This window comes from Ictidomys tridecemlineatus, chromosome 9 (assembly GCF_052094955.1).
Source record: "Ictidomys tridecemlineatus isolate mIctTri1 chromosome 9, mIctTri1.hap1, whole genome shotgun sequence".
In the NCBI taxonomy this organism is placed as follows: domain Eukaryota; kingdom Metazoa; phylum Chordata; class Mammalia; order Rodentia; family Sciuridae; genus Ictidomys; species Ictidomys tridecemlineatus.
In genome coordinates this window covers 17242844-17264694 of record NC_135485.1, presented here as the reverse complement: position 1 = coordinate 17264694, position 21851 = coordinate 17242844, and the positions used below count along the sequence as shown (strand labels likewise).

General features: G+C 40.6%; 1 protein-coding gene across 1 annotated transcript in view; it reads left to right on the top strand.

The window, feature by feature from the left end:
• Nucleotides 1–4562, top strand: part of Ppargc1a (PPARG coactivator 1 alpha) — a 601407-nt gene extending 596845 nt beyond the window's left edge. The window contains exon 12 of the mRNA XM_078022194.1: nucleotides 506–4562. Within this exon, the coding sequence (XP_077878320.1) occupies nucleotides 506–609 (104 nt within the window). The 3' untranslated portion in view covers nucleotides 610–4562. The remainder of the gene's footprint in view (nucleotides 1–505) is intronic.
• The last annotated feature ends 17289 nt before the right edge of the window (nucleotides 4563–21851 follow it).

Here is a 21851-nt window from a genome sequence, read left to right as displayed (position 1 = left end):
TCAGGGGTAGACACAGGGGTTGACTGTATGTCCCTCCTGCCTCAAAAGGGATATAGCAGGTTGGAGACCACGAGAAGTTCTGTTGGTTCTCTTTGTCCCACTTAACTGGCTTGTATGCTTAATGGAACTAACACCCGTGAGGAGGACATTAGTTCCAGTTTGTGCTGACTCTGCATCTAAGTTATTGAGAAGTCCTAAGCAAGTCACTTATGTCAGTGGGAAGAGGAGGATGGTTATCTATAAAACAGAGGTATTAAATGTGCCCTCCCCCACTCAGAAGTGTTTCAATCTTAAAAAAAAAAAATCGATAGGTATATGTTTTTGGAACTTCATGGCTACCTGCTCTGCATATATACATGCATATATCCAATAACATCTGAGCATTGCTTTTTAAAAGCATATTGATTGTCTAAATTGCAAGTGAATGGGATAATCTTGAATTGGGGTGCTTGTGTTAATGGCCGCCAGCAAGGAGTGTATCTAACCTGGCTTGGGTTTCTTTCAGATTCAAACTCAGATGACTTTGACCCTGCTTCCACCAAGAGCAAGTATGACTCTCTGGATTTTGATAGTTTACTGAAAGAAGCTCAGAGAAGCTTGCGCAGGTAACATGTTACCTGGCTGAGGACGACAGAGATGGTGAATACCTCACGGGACAGCGCGCCCTTCCCTAACAGACTATTGCAAGTCATACTTATGAATTTCTCCTCCTTTACACTCTCTGTACAAAAACAAAACAACAAAACAACAACAATACAACAAGAACAAGAACAACCACAACAACAATGGTTTACATGAGCAGAGCTGCTGAAGAAGCAAGAGACAGAGTGATATCCAGTAAGCACAAGTTTATTTATGGGTGTCAGCTTTGCTTTCCCCGGAGTCTCTTGGTGACTGTGTGTGTGTGTGTGTGTGTGTGTGTGTGTGTGTGTGTGTGTGTTCATGTGCATGCGTGCGTGCATGCATGTGTATGGGTACGTGTGCACATGTGCATGCTTGGTTTGGGGGAAGTGTGTGTGTGTGTGTGTGTGTGTGTGTGTGTGTGTGTGTGTGTGTGCCTGTGAGGACTAGGGGCACCTGACCAGAACGTGCAAGGGCAGACCACTTCAAATGGCAGCAGTTCCATGAAGACACATTTAAAACCTAGAACTTCAAAATGTTCACAATCTATTCAAAAGGAAAAAATATATATATACATATATGCATATAAATTTAAAAAGGAAAGAAAACTAATCAATCAACCACAAAACAACCCTAATACGACAGCTGCTGATGTCCAGGGCATCGGCCTCCGTACTCTGTTTTTTAAGAAAGTGCAAAATCAACTTGAAGCAAGCTTTCTCTCCTCACCTAATGATTACGTGACAATCCCGAAGAAACCACAGGTTCCGTAGAACTAACATCCTCTCTCTCTCTCTTTGTCTCTCTCTTTTTCTCTTCCCTCCTGCTTTCTCTCTTTCTCTTTTTTTCTTTCTCTCTCTCTCTTTTCTTTCTTTCTTTTCCCTTTTCCTTTTGCCATGGAATCTGGGTGGGAGAGGATGCTGCGGGCACCAGAATGCTAAACTTTCCTAACATTTTGAAGTTTCTGTAGTTCGTCCTTTGTCCTGACACCCATGTCAATGTCCAAAACGTTGATCTTCCACTGCAAATCTTAAAAGCCTTGTCAATGGTCAAGCGTGCAGCTCGTTCAGCAGTTCTTCCCGAGACGCGGACGCGGTGTTACATTATAAAGGAGAGTTGAGTAGAACTCTCTGGATGTGTTCAGATAGTGTAATCGCTACATTCTCTGATGTAGTTAAGTATTTACAGATGTTAAATGGAGTATTTTTATTTTATGTACATACTATACAACGATGTTCTTTTTTTGTTACAGCTATGCACTGTATATGCAGCCTTCTTTTCGAAACTGCTAAATTTTTCTTAATCGAGAATATTCAAATGTAATTATGAGGTGAACCAATTATTGTACACTAACATATTTAGAAGCTGAACTTACTGCTTATATATATTTGATTGTAAAAAACAAAAAACAAAAAACAAAAGACAGTGTGTGTGTCCGTTGAGTGCAACTACAAAAAAAAAAAATGACGCTTTACGCACATCCATCCCTCCTTTCTTAGGTGAGCTTCTATCTGAGCATCTTGTCAAAAACTATCCCAGTCCCCTCAAGGTATTAACCACTTCTGCGATATTTTTCCACATTTTCTTGTTGCTTGTTTTTCTTTGAAGTTTTATACACTGGATTTGTTAGGGGAATGAAATTTTCTCATCTAAAATTTTTCTAGAAGATATCATGATTTTATGTAAAGTCTCTCAATGGGTAACCATTAAGAAATGTTTTTATTTTCTCTATCAACAGTAGTTTTGAAAATAGAGGTCAAAAATCTTTTTAAAATGCTGTTCTGTTTTAATTTTTGTGATTTTAATTTGATACAAAATGCTGAGGTAATAATTACAGTATGATTTTTACAATAATTAATGTGTGTCTGAAGACTATCTCTGAAGCCAGTATCTCTTTCCCTTGGCAGAGTATGACGATGGTATTTATCTGTATTTTTTACAGTTATGCATCCTGTATAAATACTGATATTTCATTCCTTTGTTTACTAAAGAGACATATTTATCAGTTGCAGATAGCCTATTTATTATAAATTATGAGATGATAAAAATAATAAAGCCAGAAGAAATTCCCCTAGGATGCATGGCGGTTGTCAGGTGGGAGTGTAAACTCTTCATTGGGGAAACTCGCCTTTTGCAGAAGCAGTGTTTCTACTTGCACTAGCATGGCCTCTGACGTGACCATGATGTTGTTCTTGATGACATTGCTTCTGCTAAACTCAATAAAAAAAACTTCAGAAAAACCTCCATTTTGAGCATCAGGATTTCATCTGAGTGTGGAGTCCCTGGAATGGAATTCACTGACGTTTGGAGTGTGTATTCAAGTTTCTAAATTGAGATTCGATTACTGTTTGGCTCCCGTGACTTTTCTGGAAGATGTGACATACCTACTACTTAAGCGTTCTTTTCCTTTCTCTCGCCCAACACGATCTTATACAATGGGTCTCACCCCCAGGCCAATGCAGCGGATTTTGACGGCTGCAGTCATTTATCACCAGCATACTGTGTTCTGAGTGAATCCACTGTCTGTCCTGTCGGATGCTTGCTTGAGTTTTTGGCTTCTTATTTCTAAGTAGATAGAAAGCAATAAAAATACTATGACAACATAAAAGAACTTGTTCACAGGTTCTGCGTTACAACAGTAACACACCTTTAATCCGCCTAATTCTTGTTGTTCTGTAGGTTAAATGCAGGTATTTTAACTCTTTGTGAACGCCAAACTAAAGTTTACAGTCTTTCTTTTGGAATTTTGAGTATCTTCTGTTGTAGAATAATAATAAAAAAAGACTATTAAGAGCAATAAATTATTTTTAAGAAATCGATATTTAGTAAATCCTATTATGTGTTTAAGGACCAGATGCGTTCTCTATTTTGCCTTTAAATTTTTTGTGATCCAATTTTAAATACATTCTCTTTTTCGCCCTGGATTGTTGACATGAGTGAACTATTTGGTTTCTTTTCTCACTTATCAAGAGACAACACTACAGACTTCATGTTGAGGATTAATTTATCCCCTCCCCTCCAGTCTGACAAATATTGTCACCATGAAGATAGTTTTCCTCCATGGATGTCAAACCGCATCTCAAATTAGTGGAGCATTTGTACCTTATGCAGACACTGTGGGTAGCCCATCGAAACGTAAGCTGTGTTCCTTTTATTTTTAATTTTAATTTTTTTTTGGAGAGAATATTTCCAGTGAACACGTGCACCCCATCTTCACAGGAGGCAATCTCAGCATAGATCTGCAGGGTTTTTAGATGACCCAGGCCATTGCCTTCATACTGTGGTAAGTACCACATCTACAATTTTGGTAACCGAACTGGTGCTTTAGAAAAGTGGGATTTTTTTTTTTTTTTAAAGAGATGTAGCAGACTAATTCTTCCAGTGCACCCAAATCAATTTTTGCTAAATGACTCCAGGAACACCAGTCGGGCTGTCAACATTCAAAGCAGCAGAGAGGGAACTTTGCACTATTGGGGTAGGACGTTTGGGTCCGTTGAAAAAGGAAACCTTTTCATGCCTTTAGATGTGAGCTTACAGTAGGTGATGATTCTGTGTCCTTCTTTGATGGCTGTAACGAGAACTTCAATCACTGTAGTCTAAGACCTGATCTATAGATGACCTAGAATAGCCATGTAATATAATGTGATGATTCTAAATTTGTACCTATGTGACAGACATTTTTCAATAATGTGAACTGCTGATTTGAAAGAGCTACTTTAAGATTTGTAGGTGAAAGTGTAATACTGTTGGTTGAACTATGCTGAAGAGGGAAAGTGAGAGATTAGTTGAGCCCTTGCTGGGCTTTTTCTTCCACCTGCCAATTCTACATGTATTGTTGTGGTTTTATTCATTGTATGAAAATTCCTGTGATTTTTTTTTTTAATGTGCAGTACACATCAGCCTCACTGAGCTAATAAAGGGAAACGAATGTTTCAAATCTACTTTTGCTTTTCTTATTTATCGTAACCCAACTGCTGGCATGCTTCTCAGATCAGTACACATTCCTTGCTTATTATGATTCTGTTTCCTCTCTGGTTCTGTCCCCCTTCTCCCTGCTTTTCCATATTCATGGATGCATTTCAGCTCTAAGGAAATGGGTGCCTCCTGGATTTTACCTTGTCTTCTTTCAAGCGGTAAAGGCAGCCGTGGTGATTTCTGTAATGAACGTTCGGAGGTGAAAAGTGACATGGGGCTTTATCAAACCGATTAGCTCAGTTTTTGTTCTTAGCCCTGGAAAGTATGTATTTTTTAAGTAGAAGCTACTGTCCCTAGGGAGGGTCCTGTTAAATATTCAGTGTAGGAAGTAATGTTACCGTAGATGGACTGGATCTGTTCAAAGACGTTCAACGAGATGTAGCCCTTGTCATCTGTAAGTCATCTGTTTACCTCTGGGATGGGCTGGTAATTGCTGATGTGTTTTCTTGTCAGGATGTCCATTGTGCCTGGCGGTTGATGGTGGTCCTGATGACAGGGAATCCGGTGTTAGCCTTTTGCCCTCCCTAATTTCAGATGGCCCTTGCCACTCTCAACCTCTTGCACTGCAAAATCTAGCATCAGCATAGCATTGGGGCAAGGGGGCTAAGTGTATCCTAGCCCTCTCCCAAAAGTCCCCTAGAAAGTAAAGAATGTTGGTAAATATTGGAAATGGGATAGAACTATCCAGAATGCTATCCAGCATCCAAATGAATGGATTGTCTCTGCTGAGGTCTTAGATTTTTAGGGTGAGGAAGGGAGGAGGAGAGGTCACGGGTAATACTGAAGAAGAAAATTGACCAAATGATGCTATGTCCACCTACAAATATACAACAATGGATGCCCTATATAAAGATAGATAGTGCACTAATTAAAATAACAATAACAGAAGGGAGATCAATAGAGTAGAATAAGTGGATGAGGGAGGGAGGAAGAGTGAGAAAGGAAGGTACTGGGAAGGAGACTGGGTAAATTATGTTATGTGCATGTACTGCTATGGCACAATGGATCCCACTATCGAGTATAATTATAATGTGCCAATCAAAAGTCACAAGAAATACTTTTAAAAATGTGCAAACAATGTTCAGAAGTGCTCCCTGTGGTGCTACTCCTATTTTATACCACTGATAAAATTTGTCAGTATTTTATCAATATATAAAATGAAGTTACTATTATTTCAAATACTGTATTTATTGCCTTCACTTTGCTTAAATTATGTAGGGCTTCTTTCGTCTTTTGGTGGGAGGCAGCAAGGGTATCAGAAGGATATCTTGCTTAAAGGGTTAACTTTTTGTTCTAATAAACGCTTTGAGGACAGAGAGAAAATAAGGAATTTTAAAAAGCAAGAAATAGCTACTACTTTGGTACTGGAGCATCCTGATTAAAGATAAAGGATTCATTTTATGTTGTCCCCAGAACGTTAAATCACTTCCATCCTTGATGATACTAATGGCAAAAATAATTACTGAAACCAAAAATAAGTGAACACTTGATATGATTAGTTTATTTAAAAGGAGCTTGTCTCATTTTAAAAGTCCTCCAAACTAAATCTCCCTAAACTATATACAATGTAACATTGAGTTGAAATTCTTTTTCAGCCTTGCCAGTTCTCCCTTCTTTGTAGGGTTATTTAGGTAATCACTGGTTATAATTTACAGCCCTAATAATATTATTATACTCATTTGACACCAGTGTTACTAGCTACACAGTTGTGGCTCATTATTAATTATAGAATATTTTAACCAAAGCATACTTTTGGCAATATTTACTTTACATTAATCTTACATTTTCCAATTCTCCTTGCTATTCCTTGTTTTCAAACACACTAAACACCATTATAAATCAATCTTTGTACTTTATCAAACAGCAGAGAGTAATAAAGAAGGTCACAACTCATAGAGGAGTTCCTTGGAGGTTTGTAACATCATGATTTAAATCTCAGAAAGATTTAATCAAAAGCTGAATTAATCCCTGGGGGAGAAAAGATGCTGTATAGATTCCATCCATGGGTACAAAGCAGCCTATTGCTTTAGACCGGTCTCAGTTAACATGTTGGAGAAAAGGAACAAAGTCTTTCTGTGAAAGGAAAAATATTATTTCCTTGGTTGGGGAAAAGATAATATGCAAAAACCTTTCTGGCGTGCTTCATCTCTGCCGTGGCTGATTTTCTCCTAGTAACTGTGGCACGATCTGGTTAAGTTAAATGTCCTCCACCTTCTCATGCCCCTCAATGTCTCCCATGTGATTCCAATAACTGTGCAGAATCCCTGGAGCTGCAGTCCAGTCAAGCATGTGGAATGTGTGGGTCTCATGGGCCGGTGTCCAGGTCCCTTCTGTGTAATCAGGTGACTGCCCCAGGGCACATTCCCAGCATTCAAGGACACTGAGAACTTGCAAGAAGAAGTGAACATAAAATTCAGGTATTTCCAGGACGAGGTCCTACTGAAAAACCCAGCATTGTTCCATGAGGAGGATGTGTGCTTGGGCAAAAGGCTGCCCACCTTCCCGCATGTCGCCTTCATATCCATAATTCCATAGGAATGTGACGAGGCTCTTCTCAGATCAGCACTCATTGCTCACCATGAGCACTCCTATAGATATGGCAGAGTGGAATTAATTAGTCGAAAAAAGAGTGAAAGAACTTTTAGAGGAGAAAACCAAATGATCCTATAATATTTTCATGATTAAATTAAATGAGCATAATTATACATGCACATATGCACACCCTGGCATTATTATAATCAAGAACCTTAAAATATTGTATTGTTTCAAATTTATGCATATAGCACTTAACTGAAGGCAAGTAGCTAGTGTGATATTTGAATTTGCATATTGACCATTTTCATATATTTTCATATATTAATTTCGAGTAGGAAGAAGCTAAATTATTAGCAAAAAATCCTGGGGTGATGGAGAAAAAATATTGTGCTTCTGCTGGTTTTTGAACATCAGGAGCACTTAGCAACATCATCTTTTTTTTTTTTTTCCACATAGTTTTCTGTGATGGATTTTCGACAAGATGACATCCAAGTGAAAGCTGAAATTAAATGGGAAGGAAAGAATGTTAAGTGGTAAAACCCTAAATAGCTTATTAGACTACTTAATTGGAAGGAATTTATTTTTGCTGCTGTTAGGAAGTCTATAGTCAAGCTTCTCTTTAACAATACTAATTGATGGGAAAAAAAAGTAGCTATCGTAATATAGTTACCGCACAATACCCTCCAGCAAGTCATTTAAGGAAATTCACAGGTACTTTCCTGTGATTGACTTTGGTGGTGTTGAAAAAGCCCCGTTCTGTTTCCATTTGTATCATTGCTTTCTCACTTCATTTCCAACCAGGTCCCTTTCTTATTCCTATCACAGTGCACTTAAAGGACTTACTTAATTCTTAAAAGAAAATGAAGCCATGCTTATTCTTAGTTGAACCATTCACAGGTTTGTAGTTTGATCACTGCACCCTCTAATTAAATGTATGAGTAATGTTTCACAGGACTTAGAGATAGTACTCTCTGTGAACACTTCCCTATTTGTATGGATCACAGAATAGGGGTTAATTACTCTGCATCCTAGAGAAGGGTAAGTTAGTAAACTGGTACACAGCATGTGACGTGGCCATGTTAACTTTCATGTCAGATAACTTCATGATCACTTGCAACGCATGGCCTCATTCTCCTCCACTTGTCTGAATTCATGGGAAAAGCATCCTTTCCAGGGTCAACCGTATGAATCACAGTGTAAACCAACCACAATTAGAGGGAAAGTGCAACTTGAAGTTCACCACCCATCTGTTGGCCTCAGCTTCTGGAGGATGGGACCTACCTGTGTGTTGGGCTGATATTTCCCGTTTCCTGTGGCATGTTGGTAGCACACGAGGGGAGTTCCTGTGCATGCACCTGATGAATGAATGAATTCATGGACACCCATAAGAGCTCCTTTGTCACATGGTGCCAGGGGCTCCTACAGACACTGCCTGCCACAGCATACCACGGCGAGGATTAAGAGTAAAAAGGTCACTTGAAGGAAAGAGAAGGTAGAAACAGAAGGTTAACCAAACAGACTTGAACTTCAGGTACAAAGCAAGGTTTGGACAAAGATTTCCCATGGTTTCCTTTTTGCCTTTTATGATGTCACTATGAATGGGATTATATAAACAAAAGAGGCAACTGTACAGCTAGGGCAGTGGAGCTGTGGAGAAGGAAACTTCTAGGGCTGGGCCCTGTGTGTGGGTGGTTCCGTGTCAGCTGTCAGCAGCTGGCCTTTGCCACCCTGGTGCTTGCTTGGAGGGGTCGATTAAAATCCTGTTCACCACCATGCTGCTGGATTGACGGGAGGCCTGCAGGGATTTCCAAAACCTGGATTGTGGATAGAACTTTTCAACTTTAATTTTGTGGGATGATAAAAGCATGATCCTACTGCACAAATAAGAAAAAAGGCTCTTCATGTTTCAACAATGTTTTAAGGGAGACCCCCTTTATTCTTGCAATTGATTCAATTTTAATACCTGAAAGTAGCTACTTGCATCAAGGGACAGTCACAGGGTTTCAGCATTTCGAAGGTTAAATTTGAATTTCCTAAAAAGTCTTATCTGCTAGATACCATAGAGAATGGCATTGGGAAGATTTAAAGGCATTATTTGCTTTTCTTCTTCTTTTTTTAATTACAAACTGGGTTTTATCAATTCTTTTTAGAAACTTGATCAATTTGCAGACTTCCTTTCTAGGAATCAGCTCTGAGACACTTCTGGGCATATGATTCCCAGAAATTAAGCCTCGAGAAATGATGTTCCTTAATCTGACCCTTTTCCTTTAATATCCCCATTTCAAATTAAAATGAATCTTCCTGTTGCAGAAAGAAAGAAAATATAAGAAGCTACTGTCCAGTTGAAAATTCACTAGATCCAAAGTGTTATGAAAGATGTGAAGAGAATGATAGTTATGATACATATATTGTGGACTTACCATCTCTCAGTCACTTTGCTTGGTTGTTTACATGTGCTTATTTTAAATCCTCCTAACTAAAGAATAAGTAGCAATACCACTCTTCCCATTTTGCAGGTGAAGAAATAGAAGTTCAAGGAAGTTATTTTCCACATTGGGCAAAGTCCAGTTGATCTCAGAACTTATTTTCTGACCTATTGTGCTCTATATAACACCTCCAAGAGTAAAATATTCATGTTTAATAGAAAACATCTTTTTTCTGTTGTAGGCCATTTGTGATTGAAAAGTTTGTGTAGTTTTTTGTTCCCATCTGATTAAAGCCAAGCACTTCATATACTGCATTTATTCTGCAGTCATTGAGCTCCTCTAAGCAGAGATCACAGGAATAGACACAGATCTTATTCCACATCTAGTTAACAGCATATGAGTAAAGCAAAATGTGAATCTCCTAATAATAGAGGTAGGACACTCCTGCCAGACTCACTTTGTGAGAGTCTCTTGCTCTCTCTCATCTACACATGCTGTGTTTTCTAAAATGTTTGCTGTCATTCAGTCATGGAGGATGGAGGATGCAGGTCATGTCTGGAAAACCCATCTAAGTTGAAAGGATCCCAAGTCAAAAATGCACTTGCTGCATCAAACCTGCAGAGATTGTGGCTTATACAGCCAACTCTGAGCTGTGGAGCACTGCCATGGTCCAGTGTCACATGAGCAGGCTGTGCTACGTACGGCTGGACCAGGAAAAGATGCCTATTCAAAATTCAAAGTACAATTTCCTCCCAATATGTATCATCTCCATGCCATCTTAAAAATCATAAGTTGAACAATCTTAAGTCAAGGATGACCTGTATCATCCATGTCTATGAGTATTTAGGCCAGAGAATGGCAGAGGGCCAAGACCCCAGAGTCCAGCTGCATTTGACAGGACCGATGAACAACTTCCCTGTGTTAGCCTGGATTTGGAGGCTCAGACAGTTCACCCTTACTTTTGAGGAAATAAATAACAAAATGAGCTAACATTCAAGCACTTTTCATGGTTTTCCTAGTGGCTTTAAAATTTTCTGGTTCAAGGCTGGGATACGGGGGAAGCAGTGACCACTTTGACAAGCCACCTTTGGACCAAAGGCTTCCTCCATCCTGAGGCTCTATTCATTGTTCTGACAGAATGCTAGGTTGACTATCACCTGATTGTGACAGGGGACTTCTTCAGATTTCTCAAATATATCCTCTGCCTGTCTTTCCACCATGCTAACCTCTCGACAGTTAAGTCTTGGGATTTCTGTCGACACTGATCTCCAGACACTCAGAGCCTTAGCCTATGGATAGCCTCTTTGAGGTTGTACCTGGAACAACCAGTACAATATTAGTAGGGAAAGGGAACTCTGTTCCCAATATTACAAAGACTGGGCCCCAATCCAGTGGCCACGCTCAGTGAAAATGCCCTTTAGAATGAAGAAGTGGGGGGAGGGGAAGGTGGGCACAGCCTTCCATCTATGGAATTCCATGAACCTTAATAAAAATAACCCAGGGCTTGTGATATCCAGAGTGGGAGAGGAATTCTCATTAAGTGGTTTAACAATGGCTACAAAGCAGACACTAGCATACTCTTTTTAAAGTGTTCTTTATGTTTTAATTAGAAAAGCATTCAAATAAACATGCAAGTGCACAAAATAATAGAATTGAGCCCCGCATATCTATTACCCAGATTTATGAGATCTTAACGTTTTATCCAAAATACCCAAAGTGAAAACAAATCACACACCAATCCCTTTCTTTCTCCTGCCTCCGCAGTCATCTCTCCCGGATGGTTAGTGTGTGCGATTTCTGTTCATTTTTCCTTCAACTACATTTCCACATATACAAAAGTAACATGCAGAACTAGTCTGTGTCTTTTGAAAATTTGCATATGTTTTTCTCCTGTAAGGAATCCTTCTCGCCATTTGCCAGTTGTGCCTTTTAATGCAAATGCAATTAGAACAATTGATCCTTGGTGGAAGCCAGAAGGAACTCCTTGTTTCAGGTGTTGCCTTCGCAGCTGCTCCGACTGTCCCTGCTAATCATTCTTCTCAGGGCTCCTGACGTTCGTTTTGCTTTCCTATTTATCACTTTGGCTCATGGTTAAGTGCATTTATGCAATAGCTTTAAAAGTCTTCGACCCTTGATCCACACCCTCATTGTGCTTATTGAGTGGCCATAAAGTTGTTCCAGGGGAACAGGAGGTGATAAAATCACAGCAGAAGATGGAAACCCACCCTGGATTCCTGGATAGTGGTTTTTCTTTTCTTTTCTTTTCTTTTTCTTTTAAATAAGAGAATGAGTTCTTTGATTTTTCTTTTTTGTTAGGGCAGAGATTTTTTTTGCCAGACTCTTCACCTTCGCAGTCCCCCATACCTATGTGAGATCTTGCCCTATCCAGAGAGGACACTGGAGTGCCCCAACACTGAGGAAATGATTTCTTGTAATAGTAACCGATTAAACTAGTTACTAGTAGGAGCGCCTGTTTCAGCACTTAAGTTAATTGAACTGTAGCAAAATAAATATGATTCTAAATTGTTTCAGTATTCCAAAGCTGTTCATGCATGCAGATAAAAATTTCTTAAAAAATTACCAAATTGGTTTGGAATGTGCAAATCAGGCATACAGTGCTGACATTTAGATCTTGACCTGATAACTCTGCAGTAGGTACTTGGAAAAACTTTGTGGGCTTCCCCGCCCCCACTTTTTGCTCAACTCTCCTTTGAAACCCCTGAACCACTACTTGATGTGATATTCAGTAAGTACGAGTCAGCTGCAATCAGAAGGGGAACTGTCTGCATCAGGATTTTTCTACCGATTTGCCCCGAAAATAATCTCTTCGTGATTCATTTCACAGGCCAAATAAGAAGGAGATTGTTGAGGAGATTGAGCTTAATGGAGGAAGTGCAGCATGTTATTCTGGAAGAATCTGGCTAGAACTTGGTCTATGAGCCTGGTTGGAGGGCATACTTCTCCTCTAGGTGGTGGACCTTCTGTACCTGTGACCATTGTCCATAATCAATGAATGTCTAAATCCAAGAAACGAATGGCCACGAGGAAAACCTGGAGAACAAAGGAAGCTTTTCTCAGTTTTTCCAGTCCCTTTCTCTTCTTGTTGTCCCCACCCCATTTGTGGACATATGTGTTGATCGCCCAACACATATACAGACAACTCTCCATTTCCACACCTTTTAGTTGCTGTGACTTTCTTGATTACTACAAAGCTCAGGTCAAGGACTGAAATAAAACGGGTTATTTTAGAGACACGGGTAGGCTGTGAATCTCTTGGCGGCTTAACGAAACATCTTGAGTAACAAGTCATATAAAATCCATGGCAATTCGCCTATCCCTCCAGGTTCCCCCTCCTGCTCCCAAAGGAAATCCAAAAAGATTAAGGGAAAGGCTGTATCAGTGGATTTCATAGACTTTATTTGAAAGGGTAAACTCTAGGAATTGGAAATAACCTCAGGATGTGGGTTTAAGAAGACACAAAAGAGTATGGTCAGGGTCAAAAATGGTAAGATTTGGGTCATATAGTAGTAGAGCCTCAGTAAGAATGTGGTCTGCCATTAGTGTTTCAGGAACACCATATGACATTGGAACATGAACCAGAAACCCAAGAACAAGAACAAGATCATGCAGAAAAAAAAGGGAGTTCATAAGAACAGTAGTGATATTGACAATTCCTTCAGGTATAGCCAAAAAGGGAGATGGAAGAAGTCTTATTACAGATTAGGCAGCTACATCAATAAAATGAGTTGGAAAGTCCAGGGTAGATCCTTTTCTTGACAATATCTTCTATGGCTTACAGTTAATACTGGAAATTCAAAATCTGGCGATGCATGTGTTTTTAAATTAAGTTAGAAATGATAAACCTGCAGAGCATACATTGGCTAAGCTATTTTCAAGATGAGAGGTAATTGTATAAGGGCAAAAGTGAGAGAAATCTGGACACTCATGTCCTCACTGCCTGGAGGAAGAAAGGACAGTGACACTGGGTGCCCACGGAAAGGTCCCATAGTGAGCATGTCATCAACTTTACCATTAGTCTCAAATTTGAGTGACTCCTTGTTCATCCAACATCTATCAGTATCTACTTAAAGCACAGTGCCAAGCACAGAAGGGTTCAATGGTATACCTCCTACCTCCAGGAAACTCCTAATCAAGTACAAAGACGTACATTATAGTTGACAAACTTTTTTTTTTTTTTTAAAAAAAAAAACACCTACTATATTCCAGATGCTATTTCATTGCCCAAATGGTGAAACTGGACTAAGGAGACAACTATCCTTAAAAAAATTTGAAATCCAGGAGATGCACATGGTGCAATGACTATGGAAGCAAGCAATGTCCCAAGGTCTATAGGATTAATTCCTCTACTCTGTAGGGAGGAAGGACAGTGGAGGCTCCACAAAATCTGTCCCGTCTGAACTGGCCCTAGATATGCAGCATTAGCCAACAGGGACAGCAGAAGTAGCAAAACTTCCTTTTCCCAGATCTCCTCTGAGGTTGAGAACAATCAAATTTTCTCTTCTCTATTTGCTTATGAACACTTACTATTGCTCAATAAATTAGTCCAAGTGCTGCTGCATCTATAAAAATTTTCTTGACCCATCTCTCCCTACTCTCTGTCCCTGGATTTGTAGAACTTCTACACATACATCTATCATAACATTGATGATATCATATTCTAAATTATTCATTGACTTGTATTTTGCCTGTTGAGTTTGTAAAGATGTCGACTCACTGAATGGGTGGATGAATAAAAAATGGAAAGAATTTTCAAGTTTAGCTAAACTAATCCACCAATTTCCTGGCTCTGAGTCACTTCTGGAATATCATTCTTTTCAAGGTCCTATATAAAAATGTCCATTTATGGCCATTTATATTATGGGAAAAGGATCCCTCCATCCTTCTCTGAGAATTAGAAAGCCATATTTGTGTGGTGGTGTTTTCCTCCCCCTGGCTTTATTCACAGAACCACCCAGACCCCAACAGTTTTACAGTAATGTCTGTGTGATTTCTTCATATGGGAGGAGGGTCACAGTGAGCTCCAGTCTGTGCAGAATGAGGGCTGAGCTTTCCAACTCCTCTTGGTCCAGACTACCTCTGGGCCTCAATAGAAACTTGAGTCAGGGAAGGAGCTGCCCAGTGTTGGGATGCACAGCCGGCTTTCTTAGGACTTGTCCATTATTTGAACAACTCTGGTCATTGTTTTGGGGGCACTTCCCTAGGGGCCTAGAAATTTCTGCTGATTCTAGGGACTTAGGGAAGCTTGAAACTTAGTGCAAAAGACTCACCTGAGCTCAAATGGATGGAGCCTGGGGATATTTGCTTATGACTTCCAAATATCTGTCTAAAAAACGTCTTATTTTTGCTATTTCTATGGCCCAATGAATGTCACATCCATGTATATCCCTTACCTAGCAATCTGTTTATCAAGAGAGAGAGAAGCCTGTAGTCTCCCATTTTCTGATTTCCAGGTGAGTGATATTAATTAGTTTGCAGCAGGCACGGTTTATCTCTGGCTGAAACCAAAGCAGATGAAAATGTTGCGATGCAGTTAAGATTTTTTTCTTTTCTCCAAACGATGAATGGGAGGAAGATACGTATCTGGGAGAATAGGTTTCAGGTGGCGCTTCCATCAGTGGTGTTTTGAAATGCATTGTGCATGACTATGGCTGATCTGGGCAAGGAATAAAAATAGCATGTCATATGGGGGCTACATGAACTCGTTCCCAACACAAGAGGCTGAGGGCCCCACACAATGATAGGCATGCTCTGAAAGTAGAAAGCACTGACTTCATTAATAACCACGGAGCTAGTTCCCAATTGATGGCATAACTTCTCAAAATCTATGGCTCCACATTGGAATTTATCTCTGTCCCCCAATATAGAGAACATAACTTTTTTTTATCAGTCTATCATCTTCTAAGTGTTATTAAGGCTGGCCCCCTGAACATGACCCTGCCGGGTAGAATGCATATGGAGTCAGCATCAAATCTTCCAAAGTTGACATACAGAAATAATTAAGACCACGGACAGTGAAATGACTGTTGACCCCTAGCTATGGGACTCCTTGGCATGGGTTTCTATATATCTTGGCCTCAGTTTCCTCAATAAAAAATGGGAACCTAAAGCCAATTTGGTGGGATAGATATGACATTTCCTAGGCTCATCTATACAAAAGAACCTGGATGAGCCAGGCACACATCTCCTTTTCTTAGTGGCTCAGATGGATGACGTCCTTGCAAAGATGGAAAAGTTGTGGTGAAATCTGAGGGCCAAAAGATATAAGTTTTAATTCAGCTTTGTTTCAATTTCTATACCCTCTTCTAGACAGTGAGGGAAACAAAAATAAAAGCGAAAACGAAAACCCCAGCCTGAGCTGGAACCAGGCACTCTTGGTTTACTATTGGCCAGTTCTGGCTTTACCATGGACCAGTGGAAAGCACTTTGCCAGTGTGCCTTCCTTCCAGGTGCCCCCACTATGTCTCTAAAGTGAAGGGGACACGGATGGCTTCTAATCCTGACATGCCATGAAAACAAGAAAATAGACTTGTACATTAAGTCTCATTTCCTTGTGGCTCTAGTCATTCTTTGTATCATCTCCATCAGTTTCTTTGCTTCCATTCATATTTTTCATGATGGTATCTCCTTGGCTGTTTCCTTTAATCATCTGGTCTTTGTCATGTTCTCCTTGGGGATGCGTCAGTGACCGTGATAACACTGACTTACCTAAGACTATGGAAGATGCCTTTGAAATCGTCTTGCCCACTTTCTCAAGCTTCAGACTCTTGGATACCTAACTACTGGGTACCTCCTTTTGAGTGTCCTCCAGAAGTTTAAACACCATGTGACCCCAAACGAACACTTCATCTTACTGCCTGAGAACCTACTTCCATTCCTGTTTTCAGAGATTTTCATCAACCCAAACTGCTCTGACAAAAACTTAGTCATAATGAGCACTCCCTATTTTTCATGACCACATCTAACTGACCACTAAATCTGGTATATTTTACTTCTTTCCAAACTCTCACATTTATCCTCTCATTCTTGTTATTTCATTTATAATTAATCCCACTATATCTTTTGCTTAGCCATCATTCAAATATATCTTCTAAAACTCTAATTGTACCCTACCCCACCCTTACTTAGAGCCTGTGGTGGGTTTCAGATGATTCCATGGAACCCGACAAAGTCCTTGACATTTGTGGTAATCATCTTTGAGTAATCTACCTCCTCTCCAAATATTACTTCTACAAACTCTTCATACCATTGATCCTATGCACTACGACTCACTCTTTTTGCCTCCTTCAAGGCTTCTGGAATATTCTATCATATTTCCAGTACTTAGCAAAAAGCTGTTCCTTCTAATTGGAATGCCCTCTCTCCTCTGTCAGAGAGACGACAGGCGGTTTTCTCATATATTAAAAGTGTGTGCTTTGAAGAAAGACAAAGTGCAGAGAGAGACTTCACCAGTTGCATCTCGGAATCCCCAAACCCTTCCCCGGCTCCTTATGGTAATGGTCAAGAAGGCCTCTGTGAGCGAGAGAGTGAATAAGTGGCAGAGTGGTAGACCTGGGTTTCTTTCTCTCTTACTTTTCTTCTACCATGCTCCATTTGCTTTTTGTTTCTAAGAGTTAGGCAGGTGAGATGGTTCCTTCCCCCGAAGTAGACAGCAGAGTCAGTCCCCGGGCACTCTTAGGAAATCAGAGCTTTGATAGTGGCACTGGAAGAGGAAGGGTTCTTTGATTAAAGGAGCTTGAGATGAGATTTTTCTCTGAGCAAAAGCATGAGAGCAGGCCTAGCCAATCTGCTAGGGAACTTTACCTACCTGCCTGAGGAAGTCTGAAAAACTGGTTAGTGGGTAAGTGTCCACCCTGGAACTCTGCCCAGGAGGCATAAATAAGAGCCTGGGAGGACTGCGTGTATCCAAGTGTCCAGGAGAGAGTGGCTGAGCAGCAGTCCTAAAAAGAGGAGAAAGACTTCTTTATGCTCTGGGCCATGGCCTCCAAACCACCTTGTAGGCAAGGCAAAAAGCTGAGCTGACCCTGATAGGCATCAAAATGAAAGGTTTGTGTGCAAATCAGGGAAAAAATCCTTTCAGCACCTACAGGACTCGTGCCAGGGAGTTAACATTTGGAAACCTCAGCTGCGTGCCAGGTCGTTGTTTGAAAAGGAGCAGATCTTGGAACAAATGCCAGTGGCGTGCAGCAGGGAAGAAGTGAGGACAAGGACTCCAGGAATCAGCTATTCAAGAATGTTCCAGACACCTGAGAGCTCTTTTCCTTGTCAAAAGGAAAAAGAGGGGGAGAGAGAGAGAAGAAGAAGAAGAAAGGACGTTCAAAGGAGCGCTCCTGGAAGCTGGCCGATTGGGGTTTTCAGGGGAATTGGGAGGGCAGACGCTACAAGGTCACTGGAGTCAGTGTCAAATGTGAGAAGGGTGTCAGTGACATGAGCTAAGAAATGACCAAGCACTGGAGCCCTGGAGTAGCTAACAGACGGATCCAAAGGCCAAGTGAGGCAGTTGTCTCAACTCATTTGAATATTTCTGAAGAGGTGATGAAAAACAGCAGAAGGGATGGAACGTTCTCTGTTTCAAGGTATCCCAAGGTTAGAAGTTGATGTCCCCTGAATATGCTCCTCTGGGATCGCAATGGATCAGTTCCCCCCTTTAGCCACTTTCCCTGGAATTTTAGAGTAGAAGTCATAGGAGCCGTGTGCACCCCGAGTTTCCCTTCCACAGGAGGGTTTTATTGCTAAGGGATGGCTTCCCACTGGCCATGTGGGGCTTGCCCTCTCCCCCGACACCCTCCCCCATGGGACCTGTAAGACTAAGGGCCTGGTTTGGCCCTCAGGCAGGTAAACTTTTGGTTTATGTAGAACTTCCTTGTTCTTCCTGTACTCTCTGTTTCTCTTTTCATCAGTGTTTATATAAATATTATAGTTTATTTTGGTGCTGGGAATAAAGCCCAGGCAAGCTCTCTACCACTAAGCTGCATCCCCAGACCCACTGGTTTATGTTGAGGATTCTGAAAAATTGGGGTCTGAGGGTCATGGTGAGGTGAGAGGAGAAACATTAAAAAAAAAGCAAACTCATAAATATCAATCTCATTCCCTCTCAAAGAGTGTTTGTATGTGAAAAGTAATTGAGCAAACATTTGGCATGTACTCAGTGCTCGATGCATACACCTATCCTTGCTTCTTCTCTCTGATGTTCCTGGATTTTCTTCCTTTTTGCTTTATTATGAAAGATTAAGATTGCCTTGAAAAGCGTGATTGACAACGACAGTAGCCACCAGTTTCTCAGTGCTTCCTCTGCACTGGACCCTACAGCAGCCATTTTTATGACCTCAATTCTGATTCCTGAAACCCTGAAAAAAAGGGGACAAATATACTCACCTTACAAATGAGGAAATTGGGCTGGCGTGGGGCTCGTCACTTCACTGGGTAGCTGAGAAATGATGGCGCAGGCGTTCGACCTCATGGTTTTAATAATGCAATCTCTCTCTTAAGGACCCTGCAAATGTGGCTTCTTGGAACAAATACACATCATTCATTAGGCACTGGGACCAGGGTTAGTTGGATTGGTGAATTGAGAGAAAGCCTTCCCTGTAGCATTTGCTTTTCGGTCTCCTCTGTTCAGACTGCAACCAATGATGATGCCCTTTTGGTCCAGGACCCTTTGGTTAGCCCCTAAATCTAGAGCTCACCACGTTTCTGTCTTGTGGTGCTCAAGGTCATTAACTAGCTAATTAAATAATCTTGACTGAGAACTCTTCCAAAGACAGAATCCTTCTGTAAATGCTGAATCCAGAGGCCAGGATGGGGATTTTAGTTGACAAAAAAAATTTCTGGGGGGAATGTTTAAAGTAGACAGACTTGGTGCCACTCAAATCTCCCCGAGTGACCGTCCTCCTTTCCATCTCCATGTCACAAAAGCCCCGCTGGAAGATCAGGTGTGGAGACCCAAGTCTCTAATTTTCTCAAGAATAAGTTCTATTTGGGGGTCTGTTACATATTTTTGAGCACCTTCTATGTGCTAAGTTCTTTTCTAGGCAGTAAATTCAGTGGGGAACAGGACAAGTGCATGGGAGGTCTGTGCTACTGGAGATTTTCCCTCCATGTTCCTCCCATCGGATGATCCCATAGCTTGTTGACCACTTAGGAAGATACCTTTGAAAAGATCAAGTATGTGGCTCGGGAGGAAAAAAAAGATTAAGTGGGGAAAAAAGAAGGATATTAGTTTTGAACTGCTTATTTAGAATTACCAGTTTCAATCAATGACAATTTTAAGATATTAAATGCATTCCAGAGTGACTTGTCACATAAAAAAAGAAAAGGTGCCATTGCTGATATTCTCCCAGGTCCTTCTAATAAGATCAGGGCCTGTGATGGGAAATAAGCTGGAAGATGAATAGGATGTCAGAATGCAATTGAGTTCCAAGGATTTTCCACAAGTTCCCCAGTCAACATGGAGCGAACGAGTTTGTTCTGAGATGATGGGTATGGGTGCCTTTGTTGAAATTAGCCCAGGAAATGAATGCTTTCTCACCATGCGAAACAGTGTCTGGCCATCTTTTCTTAACTAATTGAAAAGCATCTCTTGGCATTTTCCTCCGAGTTAAGTTAAAGAAAGAGGTTGCTCCAGGAATGTTCTTGCTCTTTTGATTCTACATCCATTTTAATCCCATCAAGAAGTCTCTATAGATCATTCTATGGTCCAAATGAAATCAAATTCAGCTCCACAAATTACTAGTTGTGTTATTTCGGGCGAAAAAAAAAAAAACTTCTCTAAGCCTCAGTTTCCTCAACTGCAGAATAGGGATAATAGTATCAAGGCAAATAATAATAGCAAACATTGATAAAGTGATTATTTCTCCATTGAGGCACTGCCTCATTGGATGTTCACAGTTCCAAAAAGCTAAATATGTTACCTGTATTGATAGTATTACTTACAGATTACCTGTATTATCAAGAATCATGGTTGTAGTTTAGAAATTGCTAGAGGTAAAATATTATGAATATAGTTTTAAGTACAAATGGCTGTACAACTTTGGTGTCAATCATCACTGCTATGGAGTGAGCATTAGTAGTAGGTTCTTCTGCATTCAATAGGCAGATAGTGCTCCCTCCAACTTCCACAGAGTCCTCTTCCACAGAGTAGGAAAATAAGTTATATCAGTCATCTTCTTGTTGCTATAATGAAATAACTGAGGTAATTAACATACAAAGAGAAAAGGTTTATTTTAGCTCAGAGTTTTGGAGATTCAGTTCAAGATTGAGCCATACCAACACTTTGGACCTCTGGCAAGGGTGGCACATTATGGCAGAAGCACATGGAAGGAAACGGCTTATTTCCTGATCCAAGGGCCAAAAAAAAAGAAGAAAGGAAGAGACTAGGATTCTACAATCCCCTTTGAGGGCACATGCCCTAGTTTTAAAACCTACTGGTAGGACCCCCATCCTACAATTTCCACTATTTCCCCATAGTGTCCCTCCAGGTATCAAGTCTTGAATACACAAACCTTCGGGGGACATTTAACATTCAAATTATAGCATCAGGCATTTAATTGACTAAAAATATGTAGTTGTGTCTGGCTCATTTTGTGTTGCTATAACAAAAAACTTTGGACTTGGAACTTTATAAGGAAATGGAGTTTATTTAGCTCACACAGTGGCAATCTAAGAGCATTGCAATGGCATCGATTTCTGGTGAGGGACCAGGCTCACTCTTACAAGAGCCTGCTCTGGAGGGAACCTAATCCACTCTGAGAAACCAGCATCCATCACTCTATGAGAGCAGGTCCCCATGATCTGATCATCTCTCCAACATCCTTCCACCTCAAAACCATACTTTGAGGAGCAAGCTTCCAGTACACAAAACATTGGGGGTCAGACCATATCCAAACAAATACCTATTAAAATGAATGTGTGGATTTATTTATATGCAATAGTGATTCCTTGTTGAATGAAAGAGAGAGACGGTATTTCCATATGCCCTGATTCTGTGACCTGCTCTCTGGTTTGTTCTGGAAGTTTCCAGCCTAGCAGAGCCCAGGAATACAAGCATTTCCTCTTGTGCATTGTCCCTGGTGCAGCCTGCCCACACCTCAGCCCTGCAGAGAGCTTGCTCTTCCTGAAGAAGAAAGGAAAGAAGCCCTTCCACTAGGCTCCTGCCCGACAGCGGTCTCCTTTGTCCATGGCTGCTGGCCTCGGGTCTTTTCTTTGTTCTACTCTTCTTATGGGATCCATGGTCACCACTAAAATTTGCTTGTAGCTTCCCTAACCATAGTCTGATGG